Genomic DNA, 17,395 nt, shown 5'->3' on the forward strand with positions numbered 1-17,395 from the left:
GGGTCCAATCCAGTTACAGAGATTAAAAGATAATTGAACCTGTGACTTGGATTGGTTTCCATTTGGCTTTAGTTTTGATACCATAATGGCAGTGCTGTGGTCAAGAAGGAATTGGAATTAATATACAGAAGAGCATCTCTGACATATCTCTATCAGAAAAAGTTAAAATATAACCACTCTGGAAGCTTACACCAGGAAAAGGATCATTTGGCAGCCTTGTCAAAATATTATTTTGGAGCTGTTGTACAATACAATGGCTGTATTAACATTTGTAACAAATTAGTAATGAAGCATTATTACACATTTTGGAGAGCTTGAGGCTTAGGATATGACTTTTACAAGGGCAGCATGGAACAGAAATTGATGAATGTATTAGCATTACATAATTTTGAATTAATGTTTGGTTTTTTTGTACAGGAAACTACATATTGAACTATGTAGCATCACGACCGAAGCTGGCCATTTTTGTGATCCAAGCTCTTGTGCAAGTAATTGCCAAGATCACAAAATTGGGTTGGTTTGATGTTCAGAAAGACCAGCTTATCTTTAGAGACTTAATCGCTGATGTAAAAAGGTTTCTACAGGTAAGAAAAATGGATAGCAGTTTCCCTGAAGAACCCACCAATTTTACCATGATGAGAATTAGATATGTTGATAAGAAATGTAAAAACAAAACCCAGTGTGAAATTAAATGTTGCAAACACATGCTGAAATTAAGAGTAGCAATTATATTTATTGACTGCTGTATGTGACATCCCAAAGGGATGTAGCATGGTGTAAAAACAGTGCAGTGTCCTGCAAACTGTGTAATTAAGGAGTTTTTGCAATTAATGCATAAACTGATTGCACACTAATCTTTAAAGCTGAAATTAAATATATCTGTGTCAATAAATGTGAGAATCATGAACTAGTAAATGAAGTGCAACTGGATTAAAATGTATGTTCTCATTACATGCAATCACATGCAGTATTTACATGCAATATTATATTGACAAGAAGGAACATGGGGCTGTTGGGATATGGTGCCAGAAGCTGCTGATCACTTCTTTCTTGAGGAGAGCCAGTTTGGTGTAGTAGTTAAGTGTGCAGACTCTTATCTGGGAGAACCGGGTTTGATTCCCCACTTCTCCACTTGCACCTGCTGGAATGGCCTTGGGTCAGCCGTAGCTCTGGCAGAGGTTGTCCTTGAAAGGGCAGCTGCTGTGAGAGCCCTCTCCAGCCCCACCCACCTCACAGGGTGTCTGTTGTGGGGGAGGAAGGTAAAGGAGATTGTGAGCCGCTCTGAAACTCTTCGGAGTGGAGGGCGGGATATAAATCCAATTTCTTCTTCTTTCTTTTTTTGCCTCACAGTCTTGCCTTGTGCGTAGTGGTCTACATCAGGCTTTTTTCTGAGTATTGATCACACAATTCTGATAGTGGCTACTGAACCAAGACAGGGCTTCCTTTGTATCAGGGCAATGTGGTTTTTTTGGAAATTATTTACAGCAGATCATAGAGAGAAAATTTGATCAGATGTGAATATGCTAAACTGATGTACTCTTTCAAGGTGAAGCTCTTCAGCTAGTGAAACAGAGTTCTTCATAGCCAGTCAGAAACAGTGTTATATAGGTCTGATTTTAAAACAAAATGTGTCTTACTGTGGTCTGATTTACACACAAAGTTCATCCTTGTGCTTCTCCATATCAATACTAGGGTTTTAACCTTGTGATTCTCATAGCAGAGGTTTGCATATTGTTGTCAGCTCTGGAAATATTTGGAGATTTTAGGAGTGGAGCCTGAGGAGGGACAGGTTTGGGGACAGGAGGGACTCAGTGGGGTAGAATGTCATAGAGTCTGCCTTCCAAAGTGGCTGTTTATCTCCAGGTGAACTGATATTTGGACCATCTGGACATTGGCAATCCTATTGCATTGTGCTGCTGTCTTGCCATCAGTCTAATGCAACAGTTCCAAAAGAATTATGTAGAAAAGGCAGAGTATTTGTGTGGCAAATTGTGCAAAACAAAAAAGGGAATTAAAGGAAAACCATAGTAATTATTAGGAATGTGCATTTGGCTTGTCTGACCTGAAACCGCCCCTGTATAATGCCTATTCAGCATTATTTGGGATCCCCAGAAGCCGAGTCAGATTCTTTGATCTGATTTGACTTTCCAAAAAGATATCCCTATATAGAAGCTCAATCTATATGGAGATATTCTATGTGGCTTCTATACAGCGATCCCAAATGCATTTTTCCCCAGTTGATGGTGGGCTGGCTGGGGAAGTGAAGGGGAGGGAGAGCAGGTCAACTGATGCGCTCTACCTCCTATTCCCTTTCCCAGCCATCCTGGGGAAGGGAAAGCAGCAGTGGCATGGCTGTGGGAGGCATTTAAATTCCATCCCCTCCCTTCTCTAGACAGGTCAGGAACAAGTAATTCATAGGGTACAATAGAGAATGAGAAAGAATTTAACTTTTAAAACCCCTTATCTCTTCACTTTCCTAGCCAGCCGCCTTGGCAGGCTGGCTGGAAAAGGCAAGGGAGGGATTTAAAGATGCCTCCCTGATGGCTCCAGCCTTCTCCAGCCTGCTGCTGTAGTGGGTATGCTGGGGAAGGCACAGGGAGGCATCTTTAAATGACTCCCTGATGGGTCCAGCCTTCTCCAGCCTGCTCACTGAAGTGGGCATGCTGGGGAAGGCATGGGGAAGCATCTTTAAATGCCTCCAACAATGGCTCCTGCATTCCCCAGCCAGCTCACCTCAGTGGGTGTGCTGGGGGAGGCATCTTTAAAAGCCTCCCCAATGGCTCCAGCTTTCCCCAGCCTGCTTACCTTGGTGGGTGTTCTGGGGAAGGCATGGAGAGACATGGGGGGAGGAGGCTCCTATCCAGCCAATTGGAGTAGGCTGGAGAGTATGCTGCCTCTGCAGCATGACTCCAGGGGGGGGATTTAAATTTTAACCCCCCTTAGTCTCTGGAGTTGCGCCACAGAAGTGTCATTGATAGGAGCCTGCTGCTTCCCTCCCCACATGACTTTAGGTGGGGAATTATTATTCTTTATGGCTTATAATACTGAAAAATATCAAATTTTCTTTTTGGTGCACACCCCTAGTAATTATATGCTTTCTGGCAGAGTTTGCTTCTGTTGACTTGATAGGAATGTTTGTTTGTCCCAGCTTATATTAAGTAGTTTTTTGTAAGGAAGGAGTAGTTCAGTGGAACTTCATTTTCATGTAACTAATAGTGGCAGCTAAACCATTTCAGCCAGAGTGGTATGCTCAGTTTTTCCTGACTGCTTTGACTCTTGCTGTCTATGATATCTCACTGTTTTTGTCTTTCCAAACTTCTCTTGAGGGATGTTGGAAGAATAAATGATAGTGCAGTGAAGTGAACAAATAATGGTAATTTGTAATTAATAATTTACCAATGTTTAGTGCTCAGAGTAGTGTATCTATATCTTTCTTTCAAGAAGCTCAGGGTGGTATACATCCATCCTTTCCTCTCACAGCATCCCCATGCGGGTAGGTTAGGCTGCAAGGGTCAAGTTCACTCAGTGAATTTCATGGCAAGCGGGGATTTGAACTTTGAGCTCCTTATTCCTAGTTGGGAACTCTAACCACTAAACCCAGGAGTCTCCAGACATTTTGAACCTGTCGGCACCTTTAGAATGCTGATGCATGGTGGTGGGCACAATCACAAAATGGCGACCATAGGAGGTAATTTTTCAACATAAGCTGTCTATCAGAATGCCTTTTTAAATTAAAATATTGTTTTAAAATATTTTTTTGCATACAGATAGCTTGTCTTCAGTAACAGTGAAGATCCTCATGATCTGATGGCAGTGACTGTCAAAGCAATTGTAAAAAATCTGCACAGCCCATCAGCTCTCCAGTGGCTGATCAGAAGCCCTGCTAGATAAAAGCCCCATCTGGCCTTGCCCACTTTCTAAAATAATTGGTAGGCAGCACCTTGAAAAACCTGTCTTACCTGCACACTGGCCACTTGATCTAATCCTTGTTTTGCATTTGTGAAATTGTCTGCCACCACATGTTGCCTAATGTTCTGATTTTGCAGAATGGAAAAAAATAATCTAATGATATGTTATGGTTACTGCACTTTAAAATCATTAGTAAAAACAGTAGAAAAAGCATTTCTGTTTATTAAAAACGAATATGGAGAAAATACTGTGGCTTTCTTACAGTTACTTTTATTAATGTAATTTGATTTTACATTTATTATTTAAATGTTTGCAGTGTGAGTTTGCCGTAGCTAATTCATTAGTAATGGAGATTCAAGCTCAAAACTTTGCTGCTTTAAGAGTCTTCCTACCGTGTATTCAGTTCCTGCAGGAAAGAAGCAAAGCCATATTTCCCATAGTGGGCTGAACTGGCTATTAAAATAGAAACATGTTGATTTGTAGTAAATACCAGTCTTGGGCTTAGGCTCATGGATTTCCATCACATTAAAAAAAAAATGCCCATTTTAAAATCAGAAGATTTGTATACCTTGCCTAGTGCAGCAGAGACTGCCTGCAGTTCCTGGGGGAGTTGGTGGTTAGTCTGTGAAATAGGTTGGAGATAGGTTGATCGGAGTTGTCAATACTGGGTTAGATGGACTGCTGGTTTGAATGAGTGTAAGGCAGCTTTCCCTTCCTTTACATGTGCAGACGTGTCCCACTCTGATCACTTCAACCCACATATGCTCACACTTTTCCATTCATGAAAGTAGGGATGATCCACCCAAGCCTTGGGTGTCACATAATTTTATCAGAAACTCCTGCTGTTTCCCGTCAGGCATTATGTCCAGCCTACAAGTGTACTAGGTGTGACATTTGTTACATGTTCTCCATGAGGACTGGCACTGGCAGCCATATGCACCATTGGTCCCTGTGGAGAATTCCCTCTAAAAGTGCTGGAGGGGGCTGATTCTGATTGAGACAGAAGTGTGGGGGAAGAGGAGTTCTGCTTGCCCTCTGGATGGTTTTCCTGACCCAAAATGGTGTAGGTGGAATGTTATTTGCCCTACCAGGGGGCCTGATAGGGCTTATTTGGGAAAATGGCATGGGGAGGCAGGAGCTCCTCCTTCTCCTACCCCACAGTTCTGACCAGAATCAGACCCCCATAGTACTTTTAAAAGAGAGTTCTCCATGGGGACCAGCAGCTGGTGTATGGATTCCAGTTTCCATATAGAATATGTGATACTTGTCACATCTAGTTTGACCCCCAAAAGCCCTGTAGTGGTTGACCTCAAAGGTGGTAGGTCGTATGAAAGGTCTGATCCCAGTGACTAATAAAATGATGTTTTCTTTTGTAGGAGCCATAGTATCCCTGCCACTTTGACAAGAACAGCAACACCTAATTCTATTTTAGCCAGGATCTCAATTTTGTTAAGGCTGCAAATTGTTTCCCAAGGCCAGTACCTCCATTAGTGCCTTCTTAACTAGACCATGCATTCCAGGTTTCTAATTTGGCATAATGTTTGATCAAAGCAATGGGACATGGGCCTGTTTCTCCATCTTGCTTTTTAAGGAGGGGCTAGGTTCATTACTTCTCTAATAGTAGAGATGGAAAGGAAAGCCCTCTCTGTGGCTCCTCACAAAACAGTATGAAGTCAATTAACATTTCTCTCACCATTATGTAACTTCCATAGACTATCATGATGAACATAACAACTCCCCAGAATTCATGGTAGGGATGCCAGTACCCCTACAAGCTGTCCATAAATTCAAATTAAGCTAGATGCCAAGGTTTCATCATAAATAAAAAATGACATTGCGAAGAAGCCCTAATCCATTCGAGGCTTCTTCCCAGCCCAGGCGGTCCCTTCATAAAAACTTTTCTCCTCACAGACCAGCCTGGCTGTCTGACAGAAATCCCCTGAGCAAAAAGCGGCACACACACAAGTTTTTAATTTTTAAAACCAAAAGAAAAGGTTTATTGGTTTTTCAAAGGCACGGGATAGTAATGTATTTACAGAAATAAAATGAAGGAATAAAGTAAATCAGTTGGCAGAACTTAACAGTATACAAAGAAAACCACAGCGATCCCACTGAGTGCTTATCAAGGCTGGCTGAGCCTTCAAATGAACGAACTGAAGCTTAGGTTATCCTAAGTTTGGATAACCCAAATAAGATAAAAAATCAGCTGTGCCTAGTATAAATGTGGTTGGCACTATACTATCCCACACACTCATAAGCATTTCAAGCCCTGAGGTACTAGTTATTCTTGAAGATCCACCTCAGACCCTGCTTCCAGACCCCTGGACACTGACTCTCCCTCAGGGTTCTATCACTAACCCACAATTTCAGAGTGAAGCCCCTTTTTGTCTGAAGTCTTTGTCTGTCCTGGATCTCCCTTCTGATAACCAAACTTCAACCCCTCAGCTATCAGTGTGTGTATGATGTTCTGATTTTACACAGGAGTCTGACTATTGGCTTGTCAGCACTCCTAAACCAGAGCTGTCACCAGAGACTTACTTGGCCTCCAAAAAGAAAATAAAAATCTCCTCAGAACAGAGCCTTATTTGTTGCCAGCTCTGACCCTCACAGCTCTCAAGGCTCAAGCAGGTCTTTCTCCTGTCTGTGCAACTCCAGACTGAAGAAAAAAGCTCCTTGTCTTAGCCCTGCCCGCTATTTAAGTCACTTTGGTTGCTAGGAGGCAGTCCAGCCAATCCCAGTGAGCTTGCTATTTAACTCACTCCAAGCTGTGCTGCACGGACTGTTTTCAAGTCCGTCACAGGCATCTTCTGACACAAGAGTTCTGGAAGCACTGTGCAAGGTATTTGTCCTCAGGCTCCATACCTCTCCAGTCTTAGAGTCTGAACAGTGATTGTCCAGCTACTAGAAATGGCCCTGAAACAGAAGGGTCCTCCACCACATTAATTTCTTCACCATTCTGAAGGAGAATGGAAAGCAACCCTAGACTTCAACTTTCTCATTTTCTGCCTGAAGAAACAAAATCTTGGATGTAAAGAGAAGTTCTCCACCTGGGAGAATATATGATGTTACTCAATCTGATGGAAGACCCAACTGCATGTGCCGCTCCTACTAACACATCACTGGCTCCTCAAGTTCTCTTTTGGGACAAATCAGTTTCAATATAGTAAAACTTGCTTCAGTCTCAAAGTTCTGCACAAGGCTGGTGGTGTTTGGTAAGGCATGTAAGAACCAGAGGTGTCCAGATGTATCCCTGTTTGGGAGATATGACCAAGTCCCTGTTAGAGATTGGGGAGGGCGGGATTGTATTGTTTCTCATTGCAGAGATGCCTAGCCTGTGATGTTTTCTTGTGAAAATCATAACAGTCATTGTTGCCATCATCCTCCTCTTCCTTCTACCGGTATCTCCACCATTGTCTTGAATTTTTCCTCCAGCTTAAGTGGCTGTTCTTTGAACAGAATAACCATTTGCTGGAGGAATCCCCTTTAAGCTAAAGGAACCTCAGCCAATATCATATTGCTAACAAGTAGCTTTCTGCAGATGAAAGTTCTTTTAGAGATTCAATTTTTGCTGTTCTGGTGTCTGAGAAAAGATAACCTGGGAAAAGATGTTGTTGAGGGAATCCTTGCAAGTGCAGAAATCTTCCATGAGTGGAGCTGGCATAAAGGCATAGTCTGCTCCCATTCAGTTTCCTGTTAAAGACCATATTTCCTAATTAGATAAATTATTGCTCTGGGCAGTGTCCTGGGAGTCCCAGTTAAATCCCACCTGACATGGTCATCAGAATATTAAATGTTTCCCCCATGATGCATCTTTATAGCATTGTTACATAGTCCACAGATTTTGTAGTCAGGATCATGCTTAAGTTCTGCAGATCCCCAGAGAAACATACTTATAAGTTAAGGCAGCCTGAATGGGAATGGAGAGTTGGACTTAATGTGGAGTTCATTCTCCTTCATGCTGAATGAAAAGGAGAGAAGATCTTCAGTCTTGGCATGTCACATGAGGCAGGCAGCACAGGAATCTGACAGTTAAAATGCGTGCTTATCACAAACCGAGATGTCCAAACTGAGCATTAATGAGTCCTGTCAGGAGATGGTTTTATTTTGTGTGCCCTGCTACAGCTGTCGCTGATGGTATCACTTGTCATGCAGTGAGAATCAAGTTGATTTTGTAAGCAATGCATTTTTTTTGTTTCTCAAAGGGCACTGCAGCCATTTCTTGTGGAAGGCTTTAAATTGTTAAATATTGGTTGCAGCTACATTACAGTTCTGATCCTTATAGCCTCATTTTCCAAATGCTTTCAGAATCTAGATGTAGGATTGCCTAGCCTGCATTGAGAAAAAGATCAGTACTATTGGTTTATTCTTAGACTCACTTTTTATGCACTTGCAAGTGGAAGCAGTTCAAATGTTAAATCGTAGAGTTTTAGATATTGAATTACAAAATCTTCACAGTGTTGCTAACAAAACTTGCTCTTCTCTGGGAATATATACTTATTTGATTGTTTCTTTAGAATATTTATATCTTGTCCTCCTTCCCAGTTATGGCCACTAAAGTGGCTAACAATTAAAAACAGAGCAGTAAACTGTTTTGAAGAAATACATTATTTTTGTCTTACATATAACTTGGTGGAGATCTGGAAAATGAATATTGTTGATGCAAATTAAGATAGCCTCCCCCCACTAACCACCTAAAATTTTCTCCTCAGATCATAAAAATTTCTGTTTATATTTGCTTTAGGGGACTGTGGACCACTGCATAATAGGAGTGATGATTCTTTCAGAACTGACTCAGGAAATGAATTTTGTAAGTCCATTTCTTTCCTAAGATTATTTTGTGATGCTGCCTGAGAGTTGCTGGAGAGCCTTGTGGTGCAGGGGCAGGGCTTAGGCTGAAGTCTGCTTTGCAAAAAGTCTAATGGCTTAAGAAAACAAAGTTTATAAATGAAGTTTGGAAATAGATAATATTGATATTGGCTGAGTGAGGTAAAAGGGAATATTACCATATTTACTAGAACTAGTTCCAGTCTACAAAAAGGACAGAAAAATCATTCTGCATCTCTTTACTGCTTGTTATTTTTGCAGGGCTCTTGGATAATTTACTTGTTTTCTGAATTGTTACCTGTATTCAGAACTCTTTTGCCTCATCTAATTCTAGAGAATTTACCTTCAAAGTACTTCCAGACTATCTTATGTATCATATGGATGTTACCCTGTACTCTATATTCACATAGAATCATAGAGTTGGAAGGGACCGCTGGTCATCTAGTCCAACCCCCTGCATAAATACCTCCCCCTAAATTCACAGGGCATGTCTGTTGCCAGTTTGACACAGCAGAGAACAGGGTGAAATAATTGTACAAATCATAGAATCATATGGAGTTGGAAGGGACCTCCAGGGTCATCTAGTCCAACCCCCTGCACAAGGCAGGAAACTCACAAATACCTCCCCCTAATGTAGATAGACTAAAAGAAATACTTGAACTGGGAAAAAAGGACATAAAAATGCTTTGTGTGTGTAAAGTGCCATAAGTTGCAGCCAATTTATGGCAACCTCACAGTGTTTTCAAGGCAAGAGATTAATATTGGTCATTTGCCATTGTCTTCATCTGCAAAGTATCCCTGGACTTTTTTGGTGGCTCCCATCCAAGTACTAACTAGGGCTGACCCTGCTTAGCTTCCAAGAACTGACAAGACTGGGCTAGCCTTGGCTATTTAGGTCACGACATTAAAATGTTATTACACTATAATTTATGTCTGCTAGCTTACATGCTAGTAATATGTTGTAAGTCCAAAGAAAGACGAAGTATTCCTTCAGTAGTAGTATTTTTTTTCCAGGTTGATTATTCTAGACCTTCATCAAAGCATCGAAAGATAGCTACCTCATTCCGTGATACTGCTTTAAAAGACATTTTGATGCTGGCATGCTCTCTGCTGAAAGAGGTAGGCCCAGATGCTAGTCAGTATAATAAAGGTACAGTATTTCAGCACAGATTTCCATAAAAGTGCATTACATGCACTTCCGCAGGGCCTGCAAGACCGCCCTTTTTAAGCAAGCCTATAATGACACTGACTGCTGAGTTGCTTGGTGTAAGAACCGCCATCCATAAGACTACCTAAACTGGCAGAACCAGCGCCATAACAGCTCTATCGCTGCCAGATATACTCATATATATTTAGTCTAATGAAAATCATGTATTTTAATTTAACTGACTGGTTTTTATGTTTAATTTTAATTGTTAAATTTAAAGTTTTATTATTTATGTTAATGTGTAAGTTGTTGTTAGCCGCCCTGAGCCGCCTAGGCGGGGAGGGCGGGATAGAAATAAAAGTTATTAGAAATAAAAGTTATTATTATTACATAAAAAGCTCATGTGCTGCTGCCATTGAGCAAGATTAGCATACATCTCGTTGGGCTTTGAGCTTTTGATCAAATAAGTCCTTTGACCCAGTGTCATGAGGCATATGCAATCAGGTATAAGCAGGCATTGGGGGTGATGGTTTGACAGAGCTCCTGAAGCTGGTGTAGTCAAATACTTCAATAGACGTAAGCAAGAAGTTGTGGTCAGTGAAGGGTTCAGAGAAGGAAGCTTCCCTCCTTGCATGGTTCTACTAGGTTTGTTGATATGCTGTCTTTGTAGAAGTGAATAGAAGGATTCAGCATTTGCTGTTTTCTGCCTAGTCAACACAGTTCCCCAGCCAATTAATTGGTTCCTGCTAAAGCTAGCTCCATGGAGGAAGCTCTTAAGCCAAATTACTTTTGCTGCTAGTTGTTCAATTTTTTGGGGGGGGGAGTCCAGACTCTGGAAGGTTAGCAGCTGCTGCAACTTTGTGTTCTTCCTGATTCTAGGAATAGAGCAGATAAGGCATTCTGGTCCTGGCCTGAAGGGAATCTGGGAGCAGCTGGAAGAATGCCAGAAGCATTGGATAGGTTGTGAGAACAGGACTGTTGATGAGATAAAGGCTCTCCTGCTAAGTGCTGGCAAGTCAAGGCGTGGCTGCAGCTGAGAACCCAAGCCAGCAGGATGCAGTCTGGCTTAATGAGCTAGAGCTGGAGGAGTGGCATTTGTAGGCAGAGAATGAGAGGGGGGACCAGGAGATGGAGATCCAGAAACTAAAGATACAGGAGCAACAGCATACGGAGAGGGAAACTTGGAGGCTAGAGCTTGTGAGGGAGGAAGAGCTGTAGGAGAGAAGGGAGAGGATGCTGGAGGAACAGAGAAGGTTGCGGGAGGAGCAGTGAAGGATGCAGGAGAAGCAGTGGAAGAAGGAGAAAGAAGATGCAGGCAAGAGCTCAAGAGGGAGGAAAAGCTGCCAGAGAGAAATGCAAGAGAAGGTGCAAGCTGCAGGAGAGAAGAGACAAGATGCAAATGAAAACACAAGCTCAAGCTGATACATTTTACCCATTCCTTTTGAATCCCTTGCTCAGTCTGCTGTGCTAAAAGTATGCTTGTGAACATTTCTTTAAATAACTCCTTTATAACTTTTAGTGCTGGCATTGGTTCTCTGTATTGCATAGACCTGAACCATCTTGGACATGCTATTTTAAACAAGAGTGCCTGGGGGAAGGTAGGCAGTTGTCAAGTCACTATTCCTTCAGGAATAAACAAAGCAGTAAATGATCCCCATTGTGGCCAGGTGCTGGGCAGTGGAAGACACAGAGGCAAGGCCTCAGAACTCGGAAGGGAATCTGGGAGTCCTGACCCAGTGGGCAGTTCCTACAGAGGTTAGGTGGCAGTGGCAGGTTACTGGAGAGAAGGCAAAGTCTCTCCAGGTGTTAGGAAAGCCTTGGAGGGCAGGGTGGAATAGTGCCTTCAGGCCAGAGCAGTCCTGTTCTGCCCCAGGGGATAAACACAACTTTGTATGGCTCTTACTTTATGCACGTCAGCTAGTTCACTAATTCTTATTTATATATTATTGATTTAATCAGTTCTTGTTCAGTAGGTGGGTTTGGAAAATGTGATAATTTGTACTGAGGCACTAGGCTTGTTTTCTGTACAGCAAGAAAAGTTATTTGCAGTTTGTTTGGAAACAGGCATAATACTGATGCTCTTTTGTGTTTCTTTTGATGTAGATGCTGGCAAAAACATTAAATCTTCAGGATCAACAACAGCAAAGTCTAGCGATGCACCTTTTGAAACTTGTCCTCAGTTGTCTTAACTTTGACTTCATTGGCAGTTCAGCAGATGAATCTGCAGATGATCTATGCACTGTACAAATTCCAACCAACTGGAGATCAAGTAAGAATGAGAAAGGATAATGGCCTAAATCAATGATTCTCAGGGTTAGGTGCTAAAAGAAGCTTGTGATGTTCTTGCAAGTAGGTTCAAGGCCAGGAGGGAGGAGGAGGAGAAGGAAGAATAGGATGGGCTGGAAGAGGAGGCTTGATAGCAGATTCACTTTGCTTTGAAATAGCCTTGAAATTCAGCTTGCTGGTGAATAGAAAACATAGTCAGTACTAAAAAGGCAGTGTGGTGTAATGGTTAAGAGTGCTGAACTAGTATCTGGGAGACCCAGGTTTTTATCCCCACTTGTGCTGTGGAAACTCTCTGGGTGACCTTGGGCCCATCATGTGCTCCCAGCTTAACCTTTCTCAGGGTTATTGTGAGGATAAAATGAAGGAGAGGGGAAGGCTGTAAGCCACTTTGGGGAGAAATGTGGGGTATAAATGAATTTTAAAAAATAAAACATGAAAAAATATAGAAACTTGTTCAGGGTCAACTGAAGTAATGTGAGATTCCCACATTTTACATTGCGGAAAGGTAAAATAATGTTGAGTTACTTTGCGCATGGGTTCCTGAAAGTCCTGTTAACTTTAGAAATGGGTTCCATTTTATAAGGTTTAAAAACTGCTTGGGTGGAAGTATCAAGTGTTTATATACTGCACTGGGTTTGTAATGTGTAATTAGTGTCAATTTCCAGAGTTTTTAAGGGGATTGTGTAAACACAAAATCTAATTTAGGTATAGCAGGATTTTGGCACAAACAGCAAAAAGAAGAGGGTCGACCTTCTTCTGTGGAGGCCAGGTCTACCAGTAAAATGGAAAGAGGCAGGTAGACCTATTCTCTGGATGCGTGGTCTACCCACAGGACATTTTCTGTAATGAAATTTGATTTGATTTTGTTTTCTCTTGTAAGATTTAAATTATTCTTAAACTATAGATAGATATTATAGTCGGAGCCCTCTGCTCATGACCTTAGTTCAATCCCAGCGGAAGCTGGTTCAGGTAGCCGGCTCCAGGTTGACTCAGCCTTCCATCCTTCCGAAGTTGGTAAAATGAGTACCCAGCTTGCTGGGGGGAAAGTGTAAATGACTGGGGAAGGCAATGACAAACTACCCCATAAAAAGTCTGCTATGAAAACGTGAAGCGACGTCACCCCAGAGTTGGAAACAACCGGTGCTTGCATAGGGGACTACCTTTTCCTTTTTATCAGTTTTTTATCCCACTGTTCCTCCAAGGAGGTTGGGGTGCCTTATATAGTTCTCCCTTCCTGAATGTTATCATTCCAACATCCTCTAATATAAGATAAGCTGAGTGTGTGTGATTGCCCTAAGTGTCAAGCATGCAGGTTCAATGACGAGTTGAAGTTGATACAAAGACTCCGTTTATTGATAGACGGATACTTTGGTAACAGGTTCTTGAGAGTAATGCTGAACACACATTGATATAATATTTTTAAGGCCTACTTCAAAGGGATTCCAAGGGATGGGGTTGCGGGGTAGCATTCACACACAAACTGTCATAAATGTCTACATTCTCATAGCATTATCAGGACCGTGTCCTTCCTTTCCCCAGATGTCTCTTACTCCCTTGCAGGAATGTATGGGAAGGTGCTGATTACTTGGTTTCAGTTCTCACTACTTCTAATTATAAGCCATAAAGCAAGAGGGGGGAAGGGAAAGAATAACAAGCTAGCAAAGTTGGATCCTCCATGATACTTCACAGACCAGGTTAGGCAGGACCCTTAAACAATCAATTATCAATGGAATTTCACCATGCTTGACACTAAGTCTCCCAATGAGCTTCATGGCAGAGTGGGGGCTCATAGTCCAATACTCCAGTCATCTTACTGGTTCTTTATCTGTAGGCTGATATATATATATTAAAAAAATACCAGGAACATAGTATTCTTGGGATTTAGAAATCTTCTGTCTGCTAACCATTCATCAGTTCCTGTAGTGGAGTGACAGTGCAACAGCCAGACCCAGAAATCCAAACCTTTATGCTGTCCAGTATATCCCGTGAACACTGTAATTCTTACCCGATGTTCACTGTCACTGAAGTCAACTTCCATTGATTTATTAGGAGTTATGTGTTATAGATGATGCCTTTTCCTCCTTGGGAAGAAATAAATTGTGTAAATTGTTCTGTGAATTTCCCCCCAAAGAGTCCTCTGCTGTGTGCAGAACAGCTTCATAAAAATATCATCTTGCACTTTGAAGAGACAATAGCAAAGGTTTTCACTCTGTGTCATTTCTAAAGTGAAGGTCTTCTTTGTACTTTCTCTTCTGCCATCCCTGAGAGTGAATTGCTGGTTTTGTGTCTTACAACAGTTGAATAGAACTCTGTAAATAAGGCTGGGGGTTAGGGTTGCCAACCTCCAGTTGGTGCCTAGAGATTTCCTGGGATTTCAGGTGATCTCTAGGCGACAGAGATCAATTCCCTTGGAGAAAATGATTGCTGGAAGGTGGACTCTGTGACATTATATCCCACTGAAGTCCTTCCCCTCCCCAGACTCCATCCCCCAGATCTCCAGAAATTTCCCAGCTTGAAGCTGGCGACCCTACTGGGGATGGACAATTTAACAAGGAGGAAATAATTCATCCTGGAGTTCTAGCAGCTGGTACTGAGATTTCACCTAGAATTTGTAGGCTGTGCAGAGCTCTTTAAGACCTAAAAGCTGCCTATACTTGGATTTGCACAGTTATTGTGTGGTAAATGAAACAAATAATGCAACATCAGGGCATCAAGTACTAGTTTGAAACCTTAATGGAGTCCATAATGAGTAGGTGATTCACAGTGTATTTGAGAGTTCTGACCAAATAATGATTGCTGTGGGCTATTGGGTACATTTACTGGTATTCACTGATTTGCTTGTGTGCTTTATGACCTTGCTGGGTCTTGCTATTGTTGGCACACCTAGAAACAAAGCTCGAAGTCTTAAGACCACTTTTCTGACAATAAGCCCCATTGAATACAATGGGATTTACCCTGGAGATTGTTTTAAGATTACTGCCAAGCCCAGTGAGGGCTGTTATGATGGAAGACCATTTTCTGGTAAATCCCTGAATTTTGGAAAGTGAAATTGTAGCGGGTAATGTAGGGAGGACGGAACTGCTCAATTCCTACTTTTCCTCAGTCTTCTCTTCTGAGGGAAACAGTGCTCAACATGGCAAAAACAGAACATATAAGGAGGTTATGAAGTTCCAACCTAGGATCAGCATAGGGGTAGTACATAAACACCTAGATCTTCATCGTGGTCTCTGTGCAGTCCCACACATGGGTTATCCGCCTGGATCGAACCTGACCTCGGAGAATTCAAAGCAATCTTATGCGTTAATTTTGGCGCGCACTCCCTCTCGGTCTGGGGAGGAGGCATCCGCTGCGCATGCCTAGAATGAGAGGAGGGCACTCCACCCACCCAGTTTCTTCTTTACCATCGTCCGGGATACACCTACGTCGCTGAGTCTCCTTACTTCTCTACAATCTCACAGACTACTTCTGCATTTCACCGTTTTTCCCCGTCTTTCTCCACTTCACCAGCTCCGGTATTGTAAAAAAAAAATCTTTATCTTTTTTCCTATTTACCTTTCCCTCCCCCCCCCTTTCCTGGATGGATGGAAGTGAAGGATATCAAAATTACCTTTAAGATGTGTGTCCGGTGCGGGGCCAAGATCCCATCGACAGATGGACATTCTTTGTGCCTTTTCTGTCTGGGGAAGACCCATAGAACAGATACTTGTCTTCACTGCAGCCAATTTGGGAAACAGGCTAGGAAGAACTGCGCAGCTAGGCTCAAAAGCCACCTCTTGGAGTCATCCCTACGTCCTGTAATGTCCCAAATTTTGCCATCCTCCCTAACTGTACAAGGGGATGTGGCTCGACCGGCAGCTTCCGTGGCATCGGCTCCCAGCAAGCATAAGTCCGGAAAACACTCTAAGAAGTCTGACGATTCCAGGAAAAAACACTGCATGGAATCGACTTCTAGAAATCTCTCGGATTCGACATCCTCGAGATCGAAGCCAAAAACGGATCACTGGTCCTCGGATTCTAAGTCTTCCTCCATGACTTCGGCACCGCAACCGACTGTTTCCACTTTGACTTCGATGCCGATGACACAGGCTCCACCAGAGCTGTTTACACCCATCGACATTGTACCTGCTGAGATCGTCCATATCCAATCTCGATCTCTATCGGTTCATGGGTCCCTACCAGAACACATTCTAGAAACTGAGTCGCCGGAGTCAGAGCGCCATCGGGGTCAGCGAGCTAACCTGCTGGGAGCACACTCTTTTCGGGAAGTTTCCATGCCTCGCAAGCAGCAGACAGTCTCCCCAGTGTCTCCACTCCGAAGAGAGCTTTCGACTCCCAAGGAGCCATCTACTCAAGTTCTGGCTGAATGATCCCCATGTCATCGCAGGGAACGCTATTATTACTATAGCCCGTCATGCTCGAGGTCACCATCTCCTCGTAGATACCGACGATACTACAGGTCACCTTCTTCCGACTCATATCGGTACTGTGAAGAACCATTCTAGCCTCGGTACCGAAAGATGGCCTATCAACCTATCTACCGAGAACCTCAATACCATGAAGACTCCTACCGACCTCGGTACCATGAGGATGTTTCCCTTACCCCACATAGAAGTCCTTACCATCGTCCAAGGCATTATAGCTTAGTCTCTAAACCGCTATCCCCAGCCAGGTCTACATCAGCTTGTTCAGTCTCTTTGAAACAACAGCCTGAACAACCCTCCGTGTCTACTAAACCCGTGTCAATGCCCACTAAGACCACCTACACAACTCCTATTGATACAACCATGGATGCGCCTGAAGAATCTGAAGCTGAGCATTCGGACTTGTTGCAGTCAATGGCCTCCGCACCGCCCTCTCCAATCTCTGACATCACCAAGCTGGCCGACCTCTCACCAGCAGAAGGATCCAAGGCCTACTTGGATTTACTTAACATCAAACTTACCACTAATGCCCTTAACATCAAACTTACCACTGAATTACCGAGAGTGTCAGATATAGTCCATGACTTAGTTCATGTGGACCTGCCGGCAGGTTCTTTTCTTCCTATGCTTCCTGTCCATTTGGAGGGCTTAAAAGAGGTGTGGGATAAGCCCGCATCTGTCCCACCTACATCTAAGAGGATCGAGTCCCTTTACAAGATTCATGCCCCAGATTCAAAATTTTTGTTCAACCGTCTGGCACCTAACTCCATGATCGTCCATTCGTCATCAAAATCTAAGCAGACACGTC

General features: G+C 42.7%; 1 protein-coding gene across 3 annotated transcripts in view; it reads left to right on the plus strand.

Annotated features, from left to right (window-relative positions):
- Positions 1-17,395, plus strand: part of RANBP17 (RAN binding protein 17) — a 573,906-nt gene that overhangs the window by 25,245 nt on the left and 531,266 nt on the right. For all 3 annotated transcript variants that reach the window (XM_060232795.1, XM_060232776.1, XM_060232786.1), the window contains exons 4-7: positions 418-584; positions 8,651-8,716; positions 9,748-9,852; positions 11,984-12,149. In XM_060232795.1, coding sequence (XP_060088778.1) covers positions 418-584; positions 8,651-8,716; positions 9,748-9,852; positions 11,984-12,149 — 504 coding nt within the window. The remainder of the gene's footprint in view (positions 1-417; positions 585-8,650; positions 8,717-9,747; positions 9,853-11,983; positions 12,150-17,395) is intronic.

This window comes from Heteronotia binoei, chromosome 1, assembly GCF_032191835.1.
Source record: "Heteronotia binoei isolate CCM8104 ecotype False Entrance Well chromosome 1, APGP_CSIRO_Hbin_v1, whole genome shotgun sequence".
Classification (NCBI taxonomy): Eukaryota; Metazoa; Chordata; class Lepidosauria; order Squamata; family Gekkonidae; genus Heteronotia; species Heteronotia binoei.